This window comes from Pseudophryne corroboree, chromosome 7 (genome assembly GCF_028390025.1).
Source record: "Pseudophryne corroboree isolate aPseCor3 chromosome 7, aPseCor3.hap2, whole genome shotgun sequence".
NCBI lineage: Eukaryota > Metazoa > Chordata > Amphibia > Anura > Myobatrachidae > Pseudophryne > Pseudophryne corroboree.
In genome coordinates this window covers 41,678,637-41,703,981 of record NC_086450.1, presented here as the reverse complement: position 1 = coordinate 41,703,981, position 25,345 = coordinate 41,678,637, and the positions used below count along the sequence as shown (strand labels likewise).

The window sequence follows — 25,345 nt, the reverse complement described above, 5'->3', positions numbered from 1 at the left end:
AACGGTTGGGCTATGGCTACGCAGACTGGACACAGCAGTAGCAGCATAAGCGCCATGTTTTTGTGCGTACGAGCTCGCAGCTGACGGCATATACACGCCCCAAAAACGGCAGTGACACCTGCATTTTCCCAACCGCTCCCCGTGGACTCCCTGTTAACAGCTCCCAACGGCCACTTCTTGTCAGTTACTTTTTCATTAAATCCTCGGTGCGAGCGAGATTGCAGCAACACCTTCCCGCATGTGCACTGCGATCTCGGCACATGCGCAGTATGACGATAATCGCTTCGTTGCGTGATAATCCTCCCCTGATGAGACAAAATTTCTATTTTTGAAACGAAGACAGCTGTTCTAATTCAGTCATCCTATACATTTGTCTGAATTCTGTCTGAAATCGCAGAAAATAGGTACTCCTATTAATGGTTTTGTACACCCTAAAAGTGATTTATTTATTTTCTATTAAGTGGATGCACCTAGGCCCCAAGCCCTTAGCAATTAATGGTGTGTCTCAGGTTTCCTAGAAATGGTGATACACAAACAAATAGGGAGTAATTCAATTAGTAATTCAATTAGCCGCAGTAGATTACTGTGGGCTAATTGATTCTGCGGGGCTATTCAATTAGCCCCGAAGCCAGGAGTCATCAGGGATTTTTTTCAGCTGCCTTAGTCATGTTATCGGGGGTTAACGGGTGCCGTGACCCTGTTAACACATAAATCCATGAACTTTAACGGGTGGCATTAACCCATGTTAATGCCCCTTAACAGGTTTACAGGGATATGCACTAAGCAGTGATAAAAGTGGAGAAGTGAGCCAGTTGAAAAGTAGTCCATGGCAACCAATTAGCACTGACGTAACAGTTTTAATTTGCATACTATAAAAGTATACAGAGCAGCTGATTGGTTGCTAAGGGCAACTTCTCCACTGGCTCACTTCTCCACTTTTATCACTGCTTAGTACATGTCCCCCTAAGTTATTAACGGGCATTAACCAAGCTATCGAGGGAAGTTGGGAGTATGATTGAATAGCCCTGGGCATTAAAGCCCGAGGCCACCTCCCACTTTCACCTATGGTACTTTATCGCAGGTAATTTAGTTCCCCCTTATTCTGAGTTGCACGCAGCTGTGTCTTTTGTCACAGCCGATTTTGTGACAAGTGAGCCTCCATCTTGCAGCCGTGTAAATCCACCTCGGTACCTCTTTAGATGCTACCACCAGACACCTCTATGCCAAGCATTTTAACATCTGAATATGGCGTCCTGTGTTCGCGGATTGTACGTCTTTGGACGCAGCCGCTGTCAGCGACATGCTCGCATCTACTAAGCCACACCCCTGTTACCTCCCCAGAACACCCACTAAAGTCCACACTTCCTGCCTCCTACTTTGGTCTGCTTCGGAAAGCATGTGCGGTGCCACTGTGACGCATGCACAGTACTTAATTCATCCGGCCAACTGCATGCATATCAGAATAGCGTGTGAATGAGGACCTTAAGGTGAAGATACACCTCCTTGGTTTCCAGTGTCCACGATTGTACTATGTGGGGGAATAAGGAGCTAAGAATCACTATTAAATTATATTTCACCATATTTATTCCAGCAATTGTATTTTGTGTTTGTAAGCAGAATGATCCCTGTTTTAGAAATTAAAGTGAAAGACGTAAAGTGGAAAGTTACTTGTATTGAATTATTTCACAGACGCACACAATTTAAAAACGTAAAACTGTGATGATATGGTAGGCCCATGTGTGTTTGGTTCTTCTTTCAAATTCTCTTTTCATACTGGATCAAAATAAAAAAATGTTTTTTTACATTTAACTTGAAATACTATGAGCTTTCACTAACTGAAGTTGCCCCAACATAGGGGGTAATTCAGACCTGAGCGCTCACTAGCGTTTTTTTCAGCGCCGCAATCAGGTCAGAACTGCGCAGGCGCATCGCACAGTTACAAAGAGGATCGCCGCTCAGCGATGGGTTTGTGCGCAGAATCCATTCGCACGGGCAATCGCAAGATTGACAGGAAGAAGCTGTTTGTGGGTGGTAACTGACTGTTTTCAGGGAGTGGTTGGAAAAACGCAGGCGTGTCCAAGCGTTTGCAGGGAGGGTTCCTGACGTAAATTCCGGTCCCGGACAGGCTGAAGTGTTCGCAGCGGCTGAGTAAGTCCTGGGCTGCGCAATATCTGTTTGTACAGCTCTGCTACACATGTGTTCCACACTTGCAAAGCAAAAATACACTCCCCTGTGGGCGGCGACTATCTGTTTGCAGCAGTGCAAAAAAACCCTAGCGAGTGATCAGGTCTGAATTAGGCCCATAATAAACAGTCTCAAAGAGCGGACACAATAGGGTCATAACTTGTACTGAGAAATGACGATAACAGATATTTGGTCCGAATTCTGGGGGTCATTCCGAGTTGTTCGCTCGTTATTTTTTTCTCGCAACGGAGCAATTAGTCGCTAATGCGCATGCGCAATGTCCGCAGTGCGACTGCGCCAAGTAAATTTGCTATGCAGTAAATTATTTTACTCACGGCATTACGAGGTTTTTTCTTCGTTCTGGTGATTGTAATGTGATTGACAGGAAGTGGGTGTTTCTGGGCGGAAACTGTCCGTTTTATGGGTGTGTGCGAAAAAAACGCTACCGTTTCTGGGAAAAACGCGGGAGTGGCTGAAGAAATGGAGGAGTGTCTGGCCGAACGCTGGGTGTGTTTGTGACGTCAAACCAGGAACGAAACTGACTGAACTGATCGCAGATGCCGAGTAAGTCTGGAGCTACTCAGAAACTGCTAAGAAATGTCTATTCGCAATTCTGCTAATCTTTCGTTCGCAATTTTGATAAGCTAAGATTCACTCCCAGTAGGCAGCAGCTTAGCGTGTGCAAAGCTGCTAAAAGCAGCTTGCGAGCGAACAACTCGGAATGACCCCCTCTATTTTCATCCTGAAACGCCTCATTGCACTGAAGAAAGGATGTACTTTGAGAAGACAAAAACTTGTTATCATACGGTACTTTATTATTCTGGCTTTATAAGGGCTCTTAAGGCAGCAGCTAAAGAGATTTCTCAGAAGTTCCATTGCAGCCCTCATGAACCATCTGAGTTTCCATGCCAGCCTAGCTGGAGCGGATTCTTTTCAAAAGATCCTGCTTTTAAGAGGTGCGTTCTCTTGATGTCTATACCAGCCGTCTCCAGAAATAGAACCGAGAAGGACCCCTGAGGAACCTGGCAAAATGAAGCAGGAAAAGCTTAAAACACTGAAGGCAAGAAAGGAATGAGCTGTAACAAGGCACAGATGAATAAACACTTGAGAATGACGACAAAATGTTGTATGATCAAGGAAGCCTTTAGCCCGCTACATCCATTTAAAATGTTCTGAGACCAGGCAAAGGTATCCGAATTTTGTTTGCTAAGTTTCAACATGTTCATAACCCATCTAAAGCTGGGAGGTACTGGGTTCTAATATCTACGCAGTAACAAAATAGAAACAAATATTATACTAGTGACAGGCTCTGTGAAAAAGAAACTATTTTAAGCTTGCTTTGACAAAAGCTCCATTGCACATGCAAAATCTTGATATAAAAACGGGTGTGGTATTGAAGGTCGACCTAGACATTGTCGACCTAGTTACTGTCGACTTAGAGACCGGATCCCATAAAAACAGCAAGCTAGAAATCGGAAAACATTTTCCGTGCTTGTCACCCATCTACTGATATCTACAAATCAGCAACAAACCAGGACACTTAAGCAGCAACTCCACTTTTCTTTTAGCAAACCAAGATGATCTTAATTGAAGAACAAAAAGCTAAAATGATAAAGCATGATTGTCAGTTTTACCTACTGTGATACCAGTCTGTAATTCGTATAGTGCAATTATTTTACTTTATTTTATTTTACTTAGAACCAGAGTGATACATGATAGAAAAAAAAAACATGATTCTTAGCAATCTGCTTTTTCTAAAGCAATTGGATTCTAATTTCATTCAGAAGGCGTCATGCACTCGTTATCTGCAAGAAACGAGCTTCAGCATTAGGAAAAAATGAGTTCTTTGAGATAGGCATACAGCTACCATAGCTCTTTTAACAAGCAGATCCTCTGATCTAAAAATAATGAAATAGACTTGGCAGCTATTACACATTTGAACTTATTAAACATGCACTTATTTAAAATAAAGAATGGGCTTTAAATAAACACAAAATAAGTATATAATATAGATATGTCATTACATATAGGGCCAGCTCGAGGGCCATTCAAGCGGGTGGCCATACATGGGTGCCAACTCATAAGAACGCAGGCAACCGTCTCCATAACTGATAGCTGCCAGCGACTACCGGCAGCATTGTGACTGCACAACCAATTAAACTAACTTCTGGCCTGGCAGTGCTGGGGTGATCTTCCGGGCAGCTGAGGTCATGACCTTTAAACCAGCGGTGTAACTTGTGAGTGGTGGGCCCAGATGCAAAATTATTCTTTGGGTGCCCCTCCTCCACCCCACCCCAAGTTCACAATATGCCACATGGCAGTGCGTGTAAGGAGAGGTACAGGGTGATGGGGGGAGATTGACAGGAAGACAGATTACGAGCGTGTGACGCCTTCTGAATGAAATTAGAATCCAATTGCTTTAGACATTCTATCTACCTCCTTTCTCTCCGACTTCCCCTCTCTTTCTCTCTCTCCTTCTCCCCACTCCCTCTCCTTCTCCCCCTCCCTCTTTCCCTACACCTCTCTCCCTTCCTCTTCATCTCTCTTTCTCTTACTCCCTCCCCTCACTCTTTCCTCTTCCCTGACATAATTCATCTTCATTCTTCCATTAGCATTGTCTGTTCTTAGCTCCCGTGTTGTAGCAGCTTGTTTTTTTCTGCTTGCCCCCCCCCCCCCACTGATACTTTCCCCTTCATGCCCCAGTGAACCCTTTAACTCAATTTACCCCCTTTACTCCCTCCTACAGACACCTCACATGCCCTCTACTTCTACCCTTCACATTCTACCAGTCACCCTCTCTATCCTCCAATACTGTTTCTCTCCGTGTCACCCACTGCTTCTTCCTCTCCCTGTCGGAGAGAAAGGAGGTAGATGGAGAGAGAGGGGGGGGGGAGATGGAGGAAGAGGGAGGAAAGAGATGGAAAGGGGGAGAGAAAGATGGGGAGACAGAGAGCGGGGAGAGATGGAAAGAGAGAGGGGGGTAGAGGGAGACCGAGAAAAGGGAGAGGGATAGAAAGGGGGGAAACGGAGTGGGAGGAGGAAGATGGAAAATGAGAGAGAGGGGAAGACAGAGAGGGGGGAGATGGAGAAAGAGGGGTAGACAAAGGGGGCGGGGACAGAGAGAGAGAGGGGGATACGAAGAAAGAGAGAGGGAAGAGATGAGCGAAAGACAAAGGGTGGCAATGTAGAGACAGGGGGGAGATAGAGAGAAGTGGGAGGGAGAGAGCCAAAGAGGCTGAGCAGCAGTTGCCACTTGTACTACTGTAGACTTATTTTTTTCCTATCTGGCCTCTCCTCCCCCTCCAGCCCAGCGTCCGTGTCAGCAATAGAGGGGGAGTTTAGAATAGTAAGGTAGGTTGGGCACATGCAGCATTTGAGTCTGGGGGGAGGAGCTAAGAGGGGAGGGTATGGGAGAGCAGCCATCCTCTCCCCTCTGGTCGGTAGTCGGGACCCGACCACTGCAGTAGCTGCCTTAATGTACAGCCTCTGGGTGGGCGCAGCGCTGGTGGCGGCATTTAATGAGTTAGTGAGACTCATTGTAATGCCAGCGGCTTGAGCCCCTTCACTGCGGTGGACCGCGATGCCAGTTCCGCCTCTGTTTTAAACAGCAATGCGGTGGCGTAACATGGATCATGGAGGTCACACAGCCACGCAGTACAGTGAACAGTGCGAAGAAGGGAGGGGAGGGTACTCAGCCCAGGAGGGAGGTGATGGACACCCCTAGTGGTGGATGTTGTGTGTGTAGTGCAAATTGTACCTAATCTTGGAAGGCCCTTACAGTGCGTACACACTATGCAATATTTGAAACAATATCGCTTATTTTCACCCTTCTGAGCAATATCGGGGTTCACTACGGCTGGCCGGCGGTCGGGCTCCCGGCGCCCAGCATACCGGCGCCGGGAGCCCGACCGCCGGCTGACCGACAGTGTGGCGAGCGCAAAGGAGCCCCTTGCGGGCTCGCTGCGCTCGCCACGCTACGGGCACGGTGGCGCGCTACGCGCGCCACACTATTTTATTCTCCCTCTATGGGGGTCGTGGACCCCCACGAGGGAAAATAAGTGTCGGTATGCCGGCGGTCGGGCTCCCAGCGCCGGTATACTGAGCGCCGGGAGCCCGACCGCCGGCATACAGAATGCCACCCCAATATCGTTTGTATTATCGCCTAGTGTGTCAGCTAAGAACGATGGATGATGCACGTCCCCACGCCTCATTATCAGCCCCCTCCATTGCAGTCTGCTCAGTAGGAAAAAGCAAGGCAGGTCTCCAATAGTAGGTGTGGGAGCTGCAGCTACTATGGGGCCTGAGCCGCCTCGGGAGCCAGACACTCCCTCAGTACCCAGTTATGCTGGCACCCTGTGGTTGCAGCTGTTGCATACCTCTCAACATCTTCTTTTGCAGAGTGAAAAGGGGGAAACCTTAGCCCGTAGGCCATGCCCCTGAATGAGGCCATTTTAGAGACGTGCCCTCTTGACACACCTCCGTTTTCGCGTCACACTGAAGGAGAGCCCAGCGTTCCAGCAGCTGCTGGGCTTCACCCAGCTTCCACTGTGCACTGAATGGATGTCGTACACTCTTGTATTTATGTACTGTATGGTTATAGCTCGTCACCAATATCGCCATGACAACCAGGCTTCTATTACAGCATAGCTGCTATTACAGTTTGGATTTGCATCATTTAGTACCGCGGGAGATGCTGGGAGTTGTAGTCCTGTTCTGTGATTTGCGTTCTGTAAATAGCGAGAAATGTGTGTCAGTTTTATACTACAATTCCCAACAGCCTGCAGAACTTATCTTTGTGACATTCCCAGGAATGGCGGAGCCTGAGAGGGCCCATCCTAGGAGGGAGTCTTTGCAAGGCCCTTTGAACCTTGTTGGATATTGCCCTATTGTTGCTGGTTGCAAAGGGGCCCCCATAACACAGTTGAAGCTTCAGGGTACCATAAACGTAGGTCCGCCACTATCAGGACCCATGGGATTCTAGTTGTTGAGATTCCGCTGACGGCCTTCTGGCTTTCGGGATTTTGTACCCAACTCCTTTGGTACCTTTCCTATTACATATGCAAATCACAAGAAAAGTCCCAGCAGAGTAATGCATGTTTAATGCAGCAGTCGCCGTATGGTTTTAACTTTTCTAATTGACTCTGAACTGTGTTTTGCACTCAAGCCTTTAAGTCATGATTTGCAGTTGAGCTCGGATGTGCTTCCAAATATTATTGCTGATCAAAGCCAGCCTGTTTAATTGTTTGCCTAGACAGTACAATGCTGCGCAGGGCTGATAAGACGCTTTCGGCAAGGTGTAGAGCGGAGCTGTCTGATGCCTGGTCTCTGTGCAGCTGGCTACGGCTGCTGCTCTGCTGCCTCCAGTCTTTGTTTGGCTGGCGTGCAGCTGTCAGATCTCTGCCTGAATGTGGCTTGTTTGATCAGCTGAAGATTGTCTTTTATTTGTCACCGATGAAAAACAGCTGACATAATAATTCCTAGTCTTCTCTATTACCTAGAGTAAGGTAGTGTAAGAATGCCATAGCGTTATCTCCAAAGATGCGCACAGATATGGGTGTCAGTGTGTATGAATGTGTGGCCAGCCTTCCCTGTGCACATGTCAGCATGATGATATGTTGATATTTACTCTGTCAACTACAGCCCATGTTGACATTATGTAGTCGACGTACTGTATGATACCCCCTTAATGGCTACTGGTGCCGATCGCATCGACTGTACGGCTTCTATCAGCAGAAAACCACAATCAAATGAAAAATCTGGTAACTCACTACAAAAAAATATTTTATTTTAGTTAACTACTTACATAGAAACATAGAATTTGTCGGCAGATAAGAACCACTTGGCCCATCTAGTCTGCCCCTTTTTTTTTTTTACATTATTTTTATCTCTAACCTTCTTTGATTCTTATTTCTTTGTAAGGATATCCTTATGTCTATCCCATGCATGTTTAAATTGCTCTACTGTCTTAGCCTCTACCACCTCTGATGGGAGGCTATTCCACTTGTCCACTACCCTTTCTGTGAAATAATTTTTCCGCAAATTTCCCCTGAACCTCCCCCCCTCCAGTCTCAGTGCATGTCCTCGTGTCCTATTGCTTCTCTTCATTTGGAGAATGTTTCCCTCCTGGACTTTGTAAAAGCCTTGATATATTTGAAAGTTTCTATCATGTCCCCCCTTTCCCTTCTCTGCTCCAAACTATACATATTGAGATTTCTTAGTCTTTCTGGGTATGTTTTGTGATGTAGGCCATGCACCATTTTAGTTGCCCTCCTTTGTACAGTTTCTAATGTATTAATATCCTTTTGAAGATATGGTCTCCAGAACTGAACACAGTATTCTAGATGAGGCCGTACCAATGACCTATACAGTGGCATTATTACTTCTTTCTTTCTGCTGCTGATTCCTCTCCCTATGCAACCAAGCATCTGACTAGCCTTCCTCATTGCCTTGTTACATTGCTTACCTGCCTTTAAGTCATCTGAAATAGTGACTCCTAGATCCCTTTCCTCCATAGAAGTTTCCAGTATAGTGCCATTAATACTATATTTAGCTTTTGGATTTTTGAGACCCAAGTGCATGATTTTGCATTTTTTGGCATTAAACTGTAATTGCCACACTCTTGACCATTCCTTTAGTCTACCTAGATCCCCAATCATTTGTTTTACCCCACCTGGTGTGTCTACCCTGTTGCATACCTTTGTGTCATCTGCAAAAAGGCATACTTTCCCTTTAATGCCATTTGCAATGTCACCAATAAAGATATTAAAAAGCACTGGTCCAAGTACAGATGTGTTTAGCTTTCATAACGGTTATACCTACGCGGTGCCACATCATTCTGTACTGGGAGACAGAAAATCATAAATTCTGTGTATTTCCTATAATAAGGAGCGAAGGTCAGTGGGCTAACGCCATCTGAAAATGGCACTAGTTCCCGCACTCAAGCACACTAAGGGGGTCATTCCAAAGTGATTGCATGTAGCAACTTTTTGCTGCCCGTGCGATCAACTAGACACCGCCTATGGGGGAGGGTTTTTTTTGCATAGCAAGGCGTGCAGCCAAGCTACGCAAAAACATTTTGTGCAGTTTCTGAGTAGCTCTGGAGTTACTTACCCGCTGCGATGTCTTCAGCCTGTCAGGTCCCAGAATTGACGTCAGACACCCGCCCTGCAAACGCCTGGACACGCCTGTGTTCGCCGCACCACTCCCAGAAAACGGTCAGTTGACGCCCCAGAATGCCTTTTTCCTGTCAATCTTCTTGCGATCGCGGAAGCGATCGCTTTCTTCGTTCTTCTCGTCATTGCATCGCTGGGCAAAGGCACGCCTGCGTATTGCGGCCGTCGTGCATGCGCAGAACCAACCCATTCGCACCACTGCGAAAAACGGCAGCGTGCGAACGAGTCAGAAAGACCCCCAAAGTTTTCAGTTTTTGGAGCATGATGAATAGTTTTCCTCACACTAGTGTGTGGGAACACGTGACACATCAGATCTTCACTGTACTTACTAACTGCATAAATAACCTAAATACTTGTAAGACATGCAGAAACCACTGTTCCAGTTCTGCTCTGGCCTCACCTCAACCTGAGGCATGTGGTTAGGCCTACCCTGCGCTCCCAGGTCCCCACAGAGGCCTCGCTAATTTGTAACTGCTCTCCCATCCCCCCCCCCCCCCCCCTCGTCATCTCTGCTCAGCAGCCAATAATGAAAACATCTGGTTTGCAGACCCAGAGCCCGAATATAGCTGGTGTTGTCACATTTTGAAGCCCCTATGGGAAATACAGGGCTGCCATTAGGGGGATAAAGTCGGTACGAATATATCAGTCCTGGGCTCAGAGGGTGGCCAAAAGCATGCCAACGATTTTTTTACAGGGGCAAATAGCTCCATGTGTAAGGTGTCTGACTACAATGTAAGAGTCCTGGGTTCAAGTCCCCGGGTATGACTACAGAGAAAGGTGTAATTTAAAATAATGGACATTGTAACTTAATGACAAGGTGCTCTCAAGTTAAGTGCTTGAAAATGGTATAAGATGAGAGAATCGGTGTTCAAATCCCTTTTCTTAGAATGTTCTGAACGTCTCTGCGGTGTCAGTCGTTCCAAACTGCCCCTTTTGCCAGGTACCGGGTGACTTGGCTGTGCCAAGCATATGTCTCTCAAAAACGTGCTTCTTGTTTACGTAAAAAAAACTGGGACGACAAATCTACTTTGCAAGATTGCACTGATCAATTTCATGTGCGACATTGTTACATTTGCGTGTGAGTGAGTCTGAATCTGTGTAAGAAGTGCTGCGGCTCTTTCTCACGCCAAGTTCTGATGTGCTCCATCTGCGACTTTGTATGTGTTTAAAACTATTTCCTGGGCAGCTAAAGTTGCTGCCAGGCATCTATCTATAGTACACTGTGAGTGAATGTCTTTGATTGTATAGTATGAATTGGTAGAGGCATGCAACGGTGGTTTATTTTTATGCTAGTACAGTGTCGGTATACTGTGTACATATATAATAAATTAATAATCCCAGATCAAACTGTTACTGTAATGATTTACGCCCAGGTAACAGAACTGTAGGGTTCCCATTTTTAGGCACCCCACACTCCCAGAGTAACTTGCCCCTGCTGGTACTGACAACAACAGACCATTCTTCTGCACACAGCACCCTGGAGATGTGTAAATGAATGCTGAACTTAGTGCTGTTTGTAGATAATGTTGATTGGACAGTGATAAGAAAATAGTGATTTACTCAAATCAGCCTTCTGTCGGGAACACAGGATGCTTTACAGAAGAAACCACTCGTCTGAGCAAACCTTCAGAAGTCTAAAATATAAGTAAACAGGCAAACACTGGTAAAAATTAACAAAATTGGAAGAATGAGATCCTGATAGTTTATAGTGTGTTTTTTTCAATGGAAGTTGAAACCAGGAAAAATACCTGAGATATATTTAGCATTAAGCAATAAATAAATGTGTGTGTGACATACAGTACAGTATACTGCCAGATGTTGCAGTACACTGTGCCTTGTGAATCAACAACTATTCCTAAATTATACTTATATCTATTTTTTCATCATCCTGAGTTTTATTTTTTTTTATTAAGTCTGATTACAATTTTACAGTATTTCGGTGTCTTCATCTCTCTCCATAGACCTCAGACAGCTGGACCTGCTGTCAGAAGTGATCCCCCCGAGCAAGTCCCTAGCTGGGTTAAGAATGGTCCAATCTCAAGGAGCACGTGGCTTTCACCTCTCCCCATCACCCCATGTGCTCAGCTTCCCGTCATCACGGCTTTTGCAGTATTGCCATTTCTTCCCCGAGGAATTCTCCATTGTTGTCACTGTGAAGATCCCCAGTCTTCCGCCAAAGGTGAACCACTTTTTTTTACCAACTATTTCATACTAGGGTCACTGTGTTCATAATCTTCTCCTGGAGAGGAAAATTCTAATTTTGGCAAGTATGGCATATGTATTTTTTACGTATTGATATATTTACCTGATTCCTGGACAAATGCTTGTTTGCCTTTGAATCCCAGACACTTAAGAAATAGCTTCATCCAAAATTCCTCCAGTGAAATTGTAAGATATTTTCACTAACAATCTTTTCATTGGATGACTCGTACAAACACAGACTGATCTGAAACTGATATACTTAAGATGAAAAGATAATAGATAACAGAGATAAATTTGTTTGGGACATCATAGATCCTCAAAGTTGGATGGCCAACTTCCATATGGCAACTGTATGAAGACATGGAAAATGATTGCATGAGACAAATAATTATCAAATGGAAAGGGGTCCAGTACCCCTTTCCGTTTGATAATTATTTGTCTCATGCAACCATTTTCCATTTTCTCATACCATTGCTTGGACTGTACACCCTAATTTGATACAAACTAAGAAGTTCTACCATGAAGAGACTTGTAGTGCCATGCAGGAAAAAGAAAATGCATTAATAATACAGGGGGTGATTCCGAGTTGTTCGCTCGCTAGCAGATTTTAGCAGCATTGCACACGCTAGGCCGCCGCCCTCTGGGAGTGTATCTTAGTTTAGCAGAATAGCGAACGAAAGATTAGCAGAATTGTGAATAGAAAATTCTTAGCAGTTTCTGAGTAGCCCCAGACCTACTCACAGATTGCGATCAGCTCAATCCGTTCCTGGTTTCACGTCACACACACGCCCAGCGTTCGGCCAGCCACTCCACCGTTTCTCCAGACACTCCCGCGTTTTTCCCTGACACGCCTGCGTTTTTCTGCACACTCCCAGAAAACGGCCAGTTTCCGCCCAGAAACACCCACTTCCTGTCAATCACACTCCGATCACTTCAACTATGAAAATTCTTCGTTCGGACGTGAGTAAATCTACTAAGTTTTGTGCTAAAATACTTAGCGCATGCACCATGCGCATGCACATTTTTGCCTTGATCGTTCCGTTGCGAAAATCGGCAAAGAGCGAACAACTCGGAATGACCCCCACCAATAGTCAAAATAATTCTGATAAACTCTACAATTCTAATAAACTCTTCAATTAAACATAGAGTATAGGTTAGGTTCATAGTGCATACCGGGGACTGGATTTGTCCAAAAATGTGACCCGAACTACCACGTCAAGGTGACCCTTATCAGATGGGTCCCTAACCACATGAAAAAAATATGAATTTGTCAAAGACATATTGTAATAGATCCCCCAGATCAGACAGCAATGCAGGACCGGGACTGATTAAAAACACCGAAGGGTAGACGGGAGGGGTGCTAGTACCAAGCAGAAGGAGTCTCAGATTTTGAGTGTAGATTATTTATTGGCACTGGGACTTGCAATATAAATAGTATGGGAGCCACATATACTGTCTGGGGAGCTCCAATGGGCTGCGATCGGTTTTGTTAATTCTGATAAAGGCAATCCACAGGCACCTGACTCTCACAAGGGAGCAGTTCCCTTCTGATAAATTCTCTCATACAACTAAGATACTAAGGTGATTAGGAGATCACTCTTCACCACTGAATACTCAGGGGATTTCTAAAACACAAACTGTGAAATAAAGGTTTATAAATGGAACAATGTCTTTTACTTCCTTTCATTCCTACCTGTGTGGTTTAAAAAAAATATAAACATTTACAATCATTCCACTAGGATTTTTGCTACTCGCTTTTTAACCTTGAAATTTTTTTATTTGCATTTTTGTTCCCAGAAAAACGAATATCTGTTTACTGTAATCAGAGAAGAGAGCAAACATGTCCTTCTTGGAATAAGATACAGCGAAAATAAGATTCACTTCCTGTTCTGGAACGCAGAACACTCCCATAATTTTCAAACCAAAGTTACATTTCGAGGCGTCTCGCTGGCCAATGACCAGTGGCACACGTTAGTCTTAGCTGTGTCCGGTATCTCCATTTCCCTCACCATTGACTGCAGTATACCAATGGAAATGTAAGTCAAGGATACTACAATTATTTGGTGCATTTTGCTCATTCTGATAGTGTTGAGTTTAACAAATGATTAGTAGTAAGACATATCGTCATGAATATCATTATTTAGGTGATCTATGTTGCAAAGTAATTTGTGTCTTAGGGGGATATCCAATTACCCATGGTACATTTCTGGGTAATGATATCACCCTGGGCTATCCTATTAGCTTATCGAAGATTGTGTTACCTGCATCGGTGGATCAATGCACCGGGAATCGGCTCCCCTGACTGCTCCTTCGATGGTACTGACAGCTCTGGCTCTCAGTCACATGACCCCGGCCTGGGCGGGGCATCAGGGGCAAGGGAAGAAGGGCAGATGTGGGTCACAGGGCTGAGCGCCGGCATTCGGGCGCCCTCCCTGCTGCCCCGGCTGCTGCTGAAGTGGGCGTGGGGCACTGACTGGAGGTGTCGCCACAGGTTATCAGGGATTTTTTTTCACCTGCCTCAGGCAGGAAAACAAAATCCTTGAAAAGTGTTGGATTTTCAAGTCTGCGGCGGCAAAACACACAATGAACCTGTGTGTTTTCAAATGAATTTTTTTTTTTTTTTTTTACGGGAGATCTAATTGGATAACCCGTAAAAAAAGAAAAAAAGATAGATGAAACATCAGGAAATATCGTGAAAAACTCCAGTTTTTTCGCTCCCGATGTTTCATTGCACCTAATTGGATAAACCCCTTAGGGGTTTAATTTATAAATCTGTATTTGTGGATAGTGCAAATGTGATGGAATAGTCATACCGTAATCTTATTCTATATATTCATTGTGATAAGGAAGGCCTGTGATTATGTCTTCAAAACAAGTGAATCATATTAATATGTGTAAAGTGAGTTATATAATGAGCAGAGACATGTGTTTGAATAAATCAATGTGTAAACAAATGTGCTTATATACCATATGATAATACAATGAAGGATGTCCTTGATCAGGTTATGATTTGAAATAAAGTGTGTGCATATAATATTCATCCTCCTTAGTGAGAATCTAACCTGTATATATTATAATACTACAGTAGAATTTTCTAAATCTCCAATATTTTTTTTGGTGTCTGATGGGTATTTTATTGGTATACATTACATCCTGTCTTTATATATCATATTATAAAACTTATACAGGTTGAGTATCCCATATCCAAATATTCCGAAATACGGACTTTTTTGAGTGAGTCTGAGATAGTGAAACCTTTGTTTTTTGATGGCTCAATGTACACAAACTTTGTTTAATACTTAAAGTTATTAAAAATATTGTATTAAATGACCTTCAGGCTATGTGCATAAGGTGTATATGAAACATAAATGAATTGTGTGAATGTAGAGACACTTTGTTTAATGCACAAAGTTATAAAAAATATTGGCTAAAATTACCTTCAGGCTGTGTGTATAAGGTGTATATGAAACATAAATGCATTCTGTGCTTAGATTAAGGTCCCATCACCATGATATCTCATTATCGTATGCAATTATTCCAAAATACTGAAAAATCCGATATCCAAAATTCCTCTGGTCCCAAGCATTTTGGATAAGGGATACTCAACCTGTAATGGCATAGTCAGCGGCCTCTGGAGCAGGCTGGGGCTGGGTGGCAACCTCTGGAGCAGTCTGTGGCTGGGTGACGAGCTCTGGAGCAGTCTGTGGCTGGGCGGCGACCTCTGGAGCAGGCTATGGCTGGGCGACGAGCTCTTGAGCAGTCTGTGGCTGTAAACGCTTCCTTTAGCCGTCACACTTCTATATTTGTAACGTGCAACAGTTACCTTCACTGACTGCTAATAAGTTGCAAATGCTGACAGTGTAACAGCACAGTTTCTGAAGTGCACTGACTCTTTTCAGTGGGAAGTTTAATATACAGTATACTACTGCCAATAAACACTGCTGGCCAGCAAGTAAATTATTAACTTATATTATACAAGGATTAATTAATTTGTTTTTATGTCACAATATTTATTCATGTTATTTTTAGTAGCAATACATTTTTGAATATATTTAATTACCGGCTCTGAACATGTTTATAAGGCAATTAATATGAACCCATGAGCGCTTTCTCTCTTCTTTGTTGTTCAATTGTGGCTGGGTGGTGACCTCTGGAGCAGGCTGTGGCTGGGTGGCGACCTATTGAGCAGGCTGTGGTTGGGTGGCAATCTCTGGAGCAGGCTGTGGCTGGGCGGTGGCCTCTGGAGCAGGCTGTGGCTGGGTGGCGACCACTGGAGTAGGCTGTGGCTGGGCGGTGGCCTCTGTAGCAGGCTGTGGCTAGTCAGCGGCCTCTGGAGCAGGCTGTGGCCGGGCAACGGAAAAGGGGAGTACCCTGAGCAGGAGCTACCAGAGGAGCTACTAGCAGCTTTATAAACAGTGAGTGTCAATCACCAAAACACAAAGAGAGAAGAAACAACGAAAAAATAAATTCATCGCTAATTATGGGAATATCATCCAAAAGTGGAGTGAATTTTATTTATTTAATTACTAACTATAATAGAATAGCTGTATTTGAAACTTCCTTAAAAAGGGCTGGTGCAAGTTTCTATGGTGCGACCGATGGCGGCATTTAAGGACGCACAAATTAGTATTACTGCATATACAGATGTAAACAGCGGGTGTCTCAGTGCTTGCACATAATGATGCATGGATGTATGCAGGAGAAGCATTTGCAGAAAGTCACAGACGGGTAATGGCTGCGTGCGCTTGTGCGATCACCTCTTAGCGGGTCCATAGGACCCAAATAAGCAGAGAAATGCTGTGCAGTGTTCTGAATGAACCAGTGACAATAATCTCCCTCATTCAGATTTTGATGGAGTTGCAATTGCTGCTTTTTCCTTGGAAGAGGCGCGATAGCGCTGTATGGCAATGCAGCAGGAGGCATCTATTACAACTAGCCGCAGCATCGGATCACTGTGACACCATCGGGCAGCTTGCGGCACCCATGGGGTTGCAGAAGCCGTCTGTCGCAGATCTTTGTAAGAGGCCAGGAAACCTATGCCCAAAGACGAAGATCCCTGGCCTCTTCCCTCCACCTAAATGATGACGACACGCCTAAATTTTCACAAACGGAGGCCGTTGCCGTCCTCTCCCGGCCCCCAAACTGCATCAGACTGTATCACTGACAGTCTGATGCAGCCCTGTGTCACAGAACCTGTTTTCACACACTCAGAACGGGTCCTGTGCATATACAAAGTACAGAACATCAGTACTTTGGGGCATGCGGTGCAGGACCGACCGGACCTGAATGAGGGCCAATGTATCCAATGCAAATCAGTGCAATCAACTAGGCCGCTGGAATGGTAACACACCACACCAATTCATCAGTGTAAGCTCGTCACTGTATTCTTTGGTACTCGGTAAAGCATGTAGGATGGAGATTGAATGCACTTTCTTTGTGACCAGTCACCAGAGAGAGTGGGTGCCCGGGACAAGCCGGTAGGAATACCGGTAGAAAGTCCCCACAATTAATAAATACATTTTTGTGGCATTTTTTTATCACATGTGAAGAAATAAATGAGTTTGGAGTGTACAAAATCCACCACATTAAAATTCTAGCATCTCCTGATTACTGGTCACGGGGGAAGGGGGGAGGATTGGGGTGAAGGGGGAGGGGGTGTACAGAAGATCCCCAGTCCTTTTACGTTACTGGCACTTTCTTTTCAACTAAAACATAAATGATATTCATTTCTTTAATACAATGAAATAATGCCCACAACTGTTGTGGCTAGGTAATTAAAGTGAATTGAAACAGACGTTACCTTTTACACGCATACAGAATGAGAAATAGCTTTAAATAAACCTCTGCAGATTCATTAATGACTCTAGCCACTTGCCAGTGGGTGTCTAAATTAGAATTTAAGCTCTCTGGGGAAATAAGATTGCCAAATATAAGATATATGCTGTGCTTAGGTTTTATTATGAACAATTTGATACCAATTCATGTTCAACAAATCACTGCACAGATCATTCTGCTGTAACAGGTGTGATATGCTGGACATGGATATTATTAGTTAGTACTGTAAGAATATAAGTGAATGCCTTGTAATGCCGTGCAGAACTATTCAAATGTAATTGTTTCAATATCATATTCATTACTGCAGAGTAATGATGTTTATTTCTGTTTAGTGTTCTAGACAACCCATTTCCTGCATACTTAAATACCTCTAATTCTCGGATATACGTTGGAAGCAGAAGACGACGCAAAGGCTTTTTCTCAGTAAGTATTACCCAGAATGCTAAAGTTAGTTATATATGGGTGTGGATCATTAGATCGACAGTGTCTAGGTCGACAATGTTTAGGTCGACCACTATAGGTCAACAGTAACTAGGCCGACGGGGTCAGAAGGTCGACATGTTCTATGTCGACAGGTCAAAAGGTCGACATGAGTTTTTTATGTTTTTTTGGTGTCGTTTTCTTCGTAGAGTGACCGGGAACCCCAATTAGTGCACTGTGTTCGCTCGCCATGCTTCGGGCAAGGTGCCTCGCTCCACTGCCGCTTCGCTCGGCACAGATTACCGTTCCAATCGTAGTCCACGTGGATCGTTAAGTATGAAAAAGTTTTTTAAAAAATAAAAAAATTTGAAAAGCTTGTGTCGACCTTTTGACCTGTCGACCTAGAACATGTCGACCTTCTGACCCTGTCGACCTAGCGACTGTCGACCTATAGTGGTCGACCTAAACATTGTCGACCTAGACACTGTCGATCTTCAGACCGGATCCCGTTATATATGTATGTGTGTATATGTGTATGTATGTATATATAGATTATATATATCTATATATATATTGTTTTCTGGGTGCCCCAAAGCCAGTGGCTCCGTCCTTAGATGCAGCTTCACTGGCTTCAGCACATCCTGAATATCCTGAGAGTTACCTTGAGGAATCGATGTTCATGCAAATGATCCGACGCTGCGTCCAGGAGGAGGCGTCTAGTTACATAGAGCATTAGTATATTATTACACAGCCGCTGCGCCCATCTCTGAATTAGGCCTTTGGTCGCAACCCCACTTGCAGCTGAAGAGGGGGGAACTGGGTGCTATTGGGGCATTGACATGTAGTCAAAGCTTACAGGGGGTGTGTAGGTGGAACGGCGGGCTATGTAGAGTTGTGTGCATGTATTTGCATCTATTTTTAGATGGACCTCTTGTAACGAGGCTTATGGATAGCGGCAGTGCAGTCGCATGCAGTGGGGGGTATAATTACAACTGACTTGCGTTTAATGCCACATTGGCCTAATTGGGGGAATTTCAAATGTTTGAAAAGTCGGTTGGGTGTCTGTTTCTCCCTGTCTATTAGATAGGACAAAACAGACTCCCAACTGACTTTTCAAACATTTGAATCTCCCCCATTATGTCAAAGGCATTTTATTAACTCCAACAGGTTGTCACCCTAGAGGTAGCTAAGCAAGTGCTGACATTCTAGAAAGCCCCATACTGCACTGCATGAGCTTTCTGACGTTAGTCCGGAAGGAAATAAGTTTGATTTAATAGTGTAGAACAATTTTAAACATATACATTTAAAAAATACAAATCTATTACCTACACAGCTGTAAAGGAATTTAGCTGATCCCTATGGGGTTATTTCAGACCTGATCGGTGCTGTGCGTTTTCACACAGCAGCGATCAGGTCTAAACTATGCATGCCGAATGCTGTCTCAGCCCTGCGATCACCTCTGCCTGATTGACAGGCAGAGGTGGGAGGGGGCGGGCATGCGGCGTTTGGCCTTTGTTTAGGGAGCGAGGTCCAGGCAACGCAGGCGTGCCCGGACTGTTGGGAGGGGGGGGGGGCATGGCGGTTGCATGACGTCACACGCAGCCGCTGCAGCCCGAGCAACGACGAGTGTCTCCCTGCCAGCGTGCAGGAGCTGCGCTGGCAGGGAGCAACTCTTCCAGTACAAAAGCATCACCGCTGTATGATGCTTTTGTACTTGTGCGACAGGGCAGGGACTGACATGCTGGGCGGACTATCCCTGTGCTGGACGTCCCCCCGCATGTCAGGGAAGCTGATTGTAGATGTGCTAAATTTAGCACATCTACGATCAGGTCTGAATCACCCCCTATGTACGTAAAGCCAATATATAACCAACCCCCCAAACATCCAAAAGTTACTATCAAGTAGTAAGAAATGCATCTAGTTTCACAAAGTAGTTGGATAACTGGTATTTGGACAGTGGCAATTTAATGGATGTATATAAATCCTTCTACGAAACATAATCTTCTTGTTTCTACAGAGTGCTATCTCATCTGGAGTATATTTAAAGGTTTACCATAGGTAATATGCTTAGGTCTAATCTAGTTATACATTAACTGCAGGAAGGTTTTTTATAGACTCTCTGAAGATACAAAACGGCTTGAATGTAAAACCTCTTAATATTATTACCATAAAAAAAAAATCTGTGAATATAGAAAGTGGTGGAAGATCGATTCACATCTATGTTTTCAAAATCCAAGGTAAGCAGCGTTCCGGAAGCGCTGTTCTAGGCTTCTATTTTTAAATCTCTTCCGAGAACATTGCATGTGAAGTTAGAACCTGTTCCTAGCTAGGGTACGAGACGGCATCTTTGAAAACTGTGCTTTTGAAGGGACTGTATTTTGATTTCCAGGGCTTGTTGAGGCAACTTGTTCTCTTGCCAGGATCTGACGCAACATTGATAATGTGTCCCAGCGCCAGGCCAAGGCTGGCAGAGCTGTCCATCCCCAAGGTGCTGAAAGAACTACCAGTGAGGACTGAAGGAAGTGAAGTTCAACTGATCTATCCTTATGGTTAGTAAAGTCAAAATATATTAACATTAAATTAATTAGAAGGCAGCTGGCCAGTATTCTCTTATCTTGTGATGTTTACATTGCGTGTGAATAATTGCTGGGAATAAACGATATTAAAAACAAAGGGCCTAATTCAGACCTGATCGCAGCAGGAAATTTGTTCTCTAATGGGAGAAACCATGTGCACTGCAGGGGGGAGGGCAGATGTAACATGTGCAGAGAGAGTCAGATTTGGGTGGGGTGTGTTCAAACTGAAATCTAATTTGCAGTGTAAAAATAAAGCCGCCAGTATTTACCCTGCACAGAAACAAAATAACCCACCCAAATCTAACTCTCTGCACATGTTAGGTCTGAATTAGGGCCAAAGATGTAAAGTTGCATATTTTTTATATTTTTTGTGAAATGTGTTTTAAGGTCAGGAATAAACACTAAGGGGTATATTCAATAAGAGTCTGGTCCATTCTGACATGCAGTTGTCAGAATGGACCCGACAACCCCTATTCAAAGAGCGGGCAAATCCGACTGTCTGATTTGGTCGTTCCCGGTGTCCTGTCCTGCTGCTGCTGTCAGCGGCTGCCGGGTGCGCTGACAGCGGCAGCTGGGGGAGATGTCAGCAGCGCCGGGGGAGGTGGGGGGGAGCTGTCAGCGGCTGCCGTGGGAGTGGGGGGAGATGTCTGCGGCAGTGGGGGGAGCAGAGGGGAGAGCAGCGGAGGAGGAGGAGATGGAGCGGAAGAGAGGAGGAGACGGGGTGAGCAGTGGCTGCAGCAGCATAACCAGAGGCTCACGGCAGTGTCCACCTCACTTGCTGGAGCTGGGTGGGTGCTGCCGTCAGCGGAGGCAGTGCCCCATCCTCTTGCTACGGCCGGGACCTCGCTATTGGAGCCGGGTGGACGCTGCCGCTGGGTTCCTGCTCTCCCTGCTGCTCCCTCCCCCCCACCCCCTTCCATCCCGTCTCCTGCTCTCAGCTCCCTCATCTCAATACGACTTTTTTTAAAGTCGGATTGAGATTGTCGGAAACGGGGCTAAAACCTGTCTGGTTTGGCCCCGCTTCCGACAATGCACGCTGATCAGCGCCTGAAGTCGCCGATCAGCGTGCATTCCACAGCATTCCGACAAGTCGGGTTTCCCGACTTGTCGTCAAAAACGGGGCCGTAATGAATAGGTCGGAACCCCTTTCCGACTTAACACTTTCGGAAGCTGCCGTCTATCCGACAAGACAGCAGCTACCGACAGTTATTGCATATACCCCTTAGGCTGCTGTGTTTACTCTCATGACAAGCCTTAAGTACGAGCCATCACATTGTGTACAGTCCACAGATCACATCAATGCATGGGAATAGTTTAGAATATGTCACTCATTAGGTGTCATAAGAGAAGAATGTTGCAAATAATAAATGCAAATAAAAAATAACTGTGACATCTTGAGCGTCAGCATAATTTATGTACTAAAACGTGTAGCTATGTGACACTTCCCTCCACACTCTGAATACAGTAGGATCCAAGTTCTCCGTCTTCCATGTAATAAATGGAAGATCCCATGGATGTGATACGTTCACTTTGATATCGAGTAGTTTTACCATCAACTTATTGGGCCTAATTTAGACCTGATTGCAGCAGCATATTTGTTAGCTAGTGGGCAAAACCATGCGCACTGCAGGTGGGACAGATATAACATCTGCAGAGAGTTAGATTTGGGTGGGTTATATTGTTTCTGTGCAGGGTAAATACTGTCTGCTTTATTTTTACACTGCAATTTAGATTTCACTTTGAACACACCCCAACCAAATCTAATATGGTTTTGCCCATTAGAGAACAAATTTGCTGCTGCGATAAGGTCTGTTAGGCCCTTTGATTGTCCATTTTAGATCAGAGAGGAAGTTGATCTCATGCTCTTTAACAGTAATATGGTTTTAACAATGTAAAATGTATGCAATCTACAGTTTGTTGATAACAGATGAATCCCTTTCCTTCACCATTTTTAACTCGTTTGATTCATTGACTCGACCATCATTCTGCCCAATGAAATAAATGGGAATTATCTGTTGCATACTGTGCATATCTGCTTAGTGCTGCATAATTGTTTTAAATATATTTGCATGATTGACCTTTATTAATAATCATACATGGGTAAATACACTGGGCTTGGTTCCAATTTGGGGATAAAAGCATAAAAGAGCAAGTAACTGCATAGGCAAATGCAAGGGGGGGATTCCAGTTGCCTGGAAACCCCTCCATAGCCCAAATCATAACCACAATCGCAGTATTATATACAGTAATATTATATTACTAGAGCTATGGCCACAACATGCAGTATAAGGGACAGAGAGGAGTTGCGGCACATGCCCAGAGGCAGCAGCTTCTCCTACCAAGTATTAGAGATGTGCACTTGAAATTTTTCGGGTTTTGGTTTTGGGTTCGGTTCCGCGGCCGTGTTTTGGGTTCGACCGCGTTTTGGCAAAACCTCACCGAATTTTTTTTGTCGGATTCGGGTGTGTTTTGGATTCGGGTGTTTTTTTAAAAAAAACACTAAAAAACAGCTTAAATCATAGAATTTGGGGGTCATTTTGATCCCAAAGTATTATTAACCTCAAAAACCATAATTTACACTCATTTTCAGTCTATTCTGAATACCTCACACCTCACAATATTATTTTTAGTCCTAAAATTTGCACCTAGGTCGCTGGATGACTAAGCTAAGCGACCCTAGTGGCCGACACAAACACCGGGCCCATCTAGGAGTGGCACTGCAGTGTCACGCAGTATGTCCCTTCCAAAAAACCCTCCCCAAACAGCACATGACGCAAAGAAAAAAAGAGGCGCAATGAGGTAGCTGTGTGAGTAAGATAAGCGACCCTAGTGGCCGACACAAACACCGGGCCCATCTAGGAGTGGCACTGCAGTGTCACGCAGGATGTCCCTTCCAAAAAACCCTCCCCAAACAGCACATGACGCAAACAAAAAAAAAAAGAGGCGCAATGAGGTAGCTGTGTGAGTAAGATAAGCGACCCTAGTGGCCGACACAAACACCGGGCCCATCTAGGAGTGGCACTGCAGTGTCACGCAGGATGTCCCTTCCAAAAAACCCTCCCCAAACAGCACATGACGCAAAGAAAAAAAGAGGCGCAATGAGGTAGCTGTGTGAGTAAGATAAGCGACCCTAGTGGCCGACACAAACACCGGGCCCATCTAGGAGTGGCACTGCAGTGTCACGCAGGATGTCCCTTCCAAAAAACCCTCCCCAAACAGCACATGACGCAAAGAAAAAAAGAGGCGCAATGAGGTAGCTGTGTGAGTAAGATAAGCGACCCTAGTGGCCGACACAAACACCGGGCCCATCTAGGAGTGGCACTGCAGTGTCACGCAGGATGTCCCTTCCAAAAAACCCTCCCCAAACAGCACATGACGCAAAGAAAAAAAGAGGCGCAATGAGGTAGCTGTGTGAGTAAGATAAGCGACCCTAGTGGCCGACACAAACACCGGGCCCATCTAGGAGTGGCACTGCAGTGTCACGCAGGATGTCCCTTCCAAAAAACCCTCCCCAAACAGCACATGACGCAAAGAAAAAAAGAGGCGCAATGAGGTAGCTGTGTGAGTAAGATAAGCGACCCTAGTGGCCGACACAAACACCGGGCCCATCTAGGAGTGGCACTGCAGTGTCACGCAGGATGGTCCTTCCAAAAAACCCTCCCCAAACAGCACATGACGCAAAGAAAAAAAGAGGCGCAATGAGGTAGCTGTGTGAGTAAGATAAGCGACCCTAGTGGCCGACACAAACACCGGGCCCATCTAGGAGTGGCACTGCAGTGTCACGCAGGATGTCCCTTCCAAAAAACCCTCCCCAAACAGCACATGACGCAAAGAAAAAAAGAGGCGCAATGAGGTAGCTGTGTGAGTAAGATAAGCGACCCTAGTGGCCGACACAAACACCGGGCCCATCTAGGAGTGGCACTGCAGTGTCACGCAGGATGGTCCTTCCAAAAAACCCTCCCCAAACAGCACATGACGCAAAGAAAAAAAGAGGCGCAATGAGGTAGCTGTGTGAGTAAGATAAGCGACCCTAGTGGCCGACACAAACACCGGGCCCATCTAGGAGTGGCACTGCAGTGTCACGCAGGATGGCCCTTCCAAAAAACCCTCCCCAAACAGCACATGACGCAAAGAAAAAAAGAGGCGCAATGAGGTAGCTGTGTGAGTAAGATAAGCGACCCTAGTGGCCGACACAAACACCGGGCCCATCTAGGAGTGGCACTGCAGTGTCACGCAGGATGGCCCTTCCAAAAAACCCTCCCCAAACAGCACATGACGCAAAGAAAAAAAGAGGCGCAATGAGGTAGCTGTGTGAGTAAGATAAGCGACCCTAGTGGCCGACACAAACACCGGGCCCATCTAGGAGTGGCACTGCAGTGTCACGCAGGATGGCCCTTCCAAAAAACATTCCACAAACAGCACATGACGCAAAGAAAAATTAAAGAAAAAAGAGGTGCAAGATGGAATTGTCCTTGGGCCCTCCCACCCACCCTTATGTTGTATAAACAGGACATGCACACTTTAACCAACCCATCATTTCAGTGACAGGGTCTGCCACACGACTGTGACTGAAATGACGGGTTGGTTTGGACCCCCACCAAAAAAGAAGCAATTAATCTCTCCTTGCACAAACTGGCTCTACAGAGGCAAGATGTCCACCTCATCATCATCCTCCGATATATCACCGTGTACATCCCCCTCCTCACAGATTATCAATTCGTCCCCACTGGAATCCACCATCTCAGCTCCCTGTGTACTTTGTGGAGGCAATTGCTGCTGGTCAATGTCTCCACGGTGGAATTGATTATAATTCATTTTAATGAACATCATCTTCTCCACATTTTCTGGATGTAACCTCGTACGCCGATTGCTGACAAGGTGAGCGGCGGCACTAAACACTCTTTCGGAGTACACACTTGTGGGAGGGCAACTTAGGTAGAATAAAGCCAGTTTGTG

At 45.1% G+C, this 25,345-nt stretch overlaps 1 protein-coding gene and 1 long non-coding RNA gene across 2 annotated transcripts in view; one reads left to right on the top strand and one right to left on the bottom strand.

Annotated features, from left to right (window-relative positions):
* TSPEAR (thrombospondin type laminin G domain and EAR repeats) overlaps positions 1-25,345 on the top strand; it is a 183,964-nt gene that overhangs the window by 47,228 nt on the left and 111,391 nt on the right. Inside the window, exons 2-5 of the mRNA XM_063932241.1 lie at positions 11,318-11,535; positions 13,356-13,594; positions 17,726-17,816; positions 20,203-20,362. Of these exons, the coding sequence (XP_063788311.1) occupies positions 11,318-11,535; positions 13,356-13,594; positions 17,726-17,816; positions 20,203-20,362 (708 nt within the window). The remainder of the gene's footprint in view (positions 1-11,317; positions 11,536-13,355; positions 13,595-17,725; positions 17,817-20,202; positions 20,363-25,345) is intronic.
* The window catches only part of LOC134943335 (uncharacterized), a 32,604-nt gene continuing 10,252 nt past the window's right edge, over positions 2,994-25,345 (bottom strand). Inside the window, exon 3 of the long non-coding RNA XR_010181475.1 lies at positions 2,994-3,206. This is a non-coding gene — a long non-coding RNA (uncharacterized LOC134943335). The remainder of the gene's footprint in view (positions 3,207-25,345) is intronic.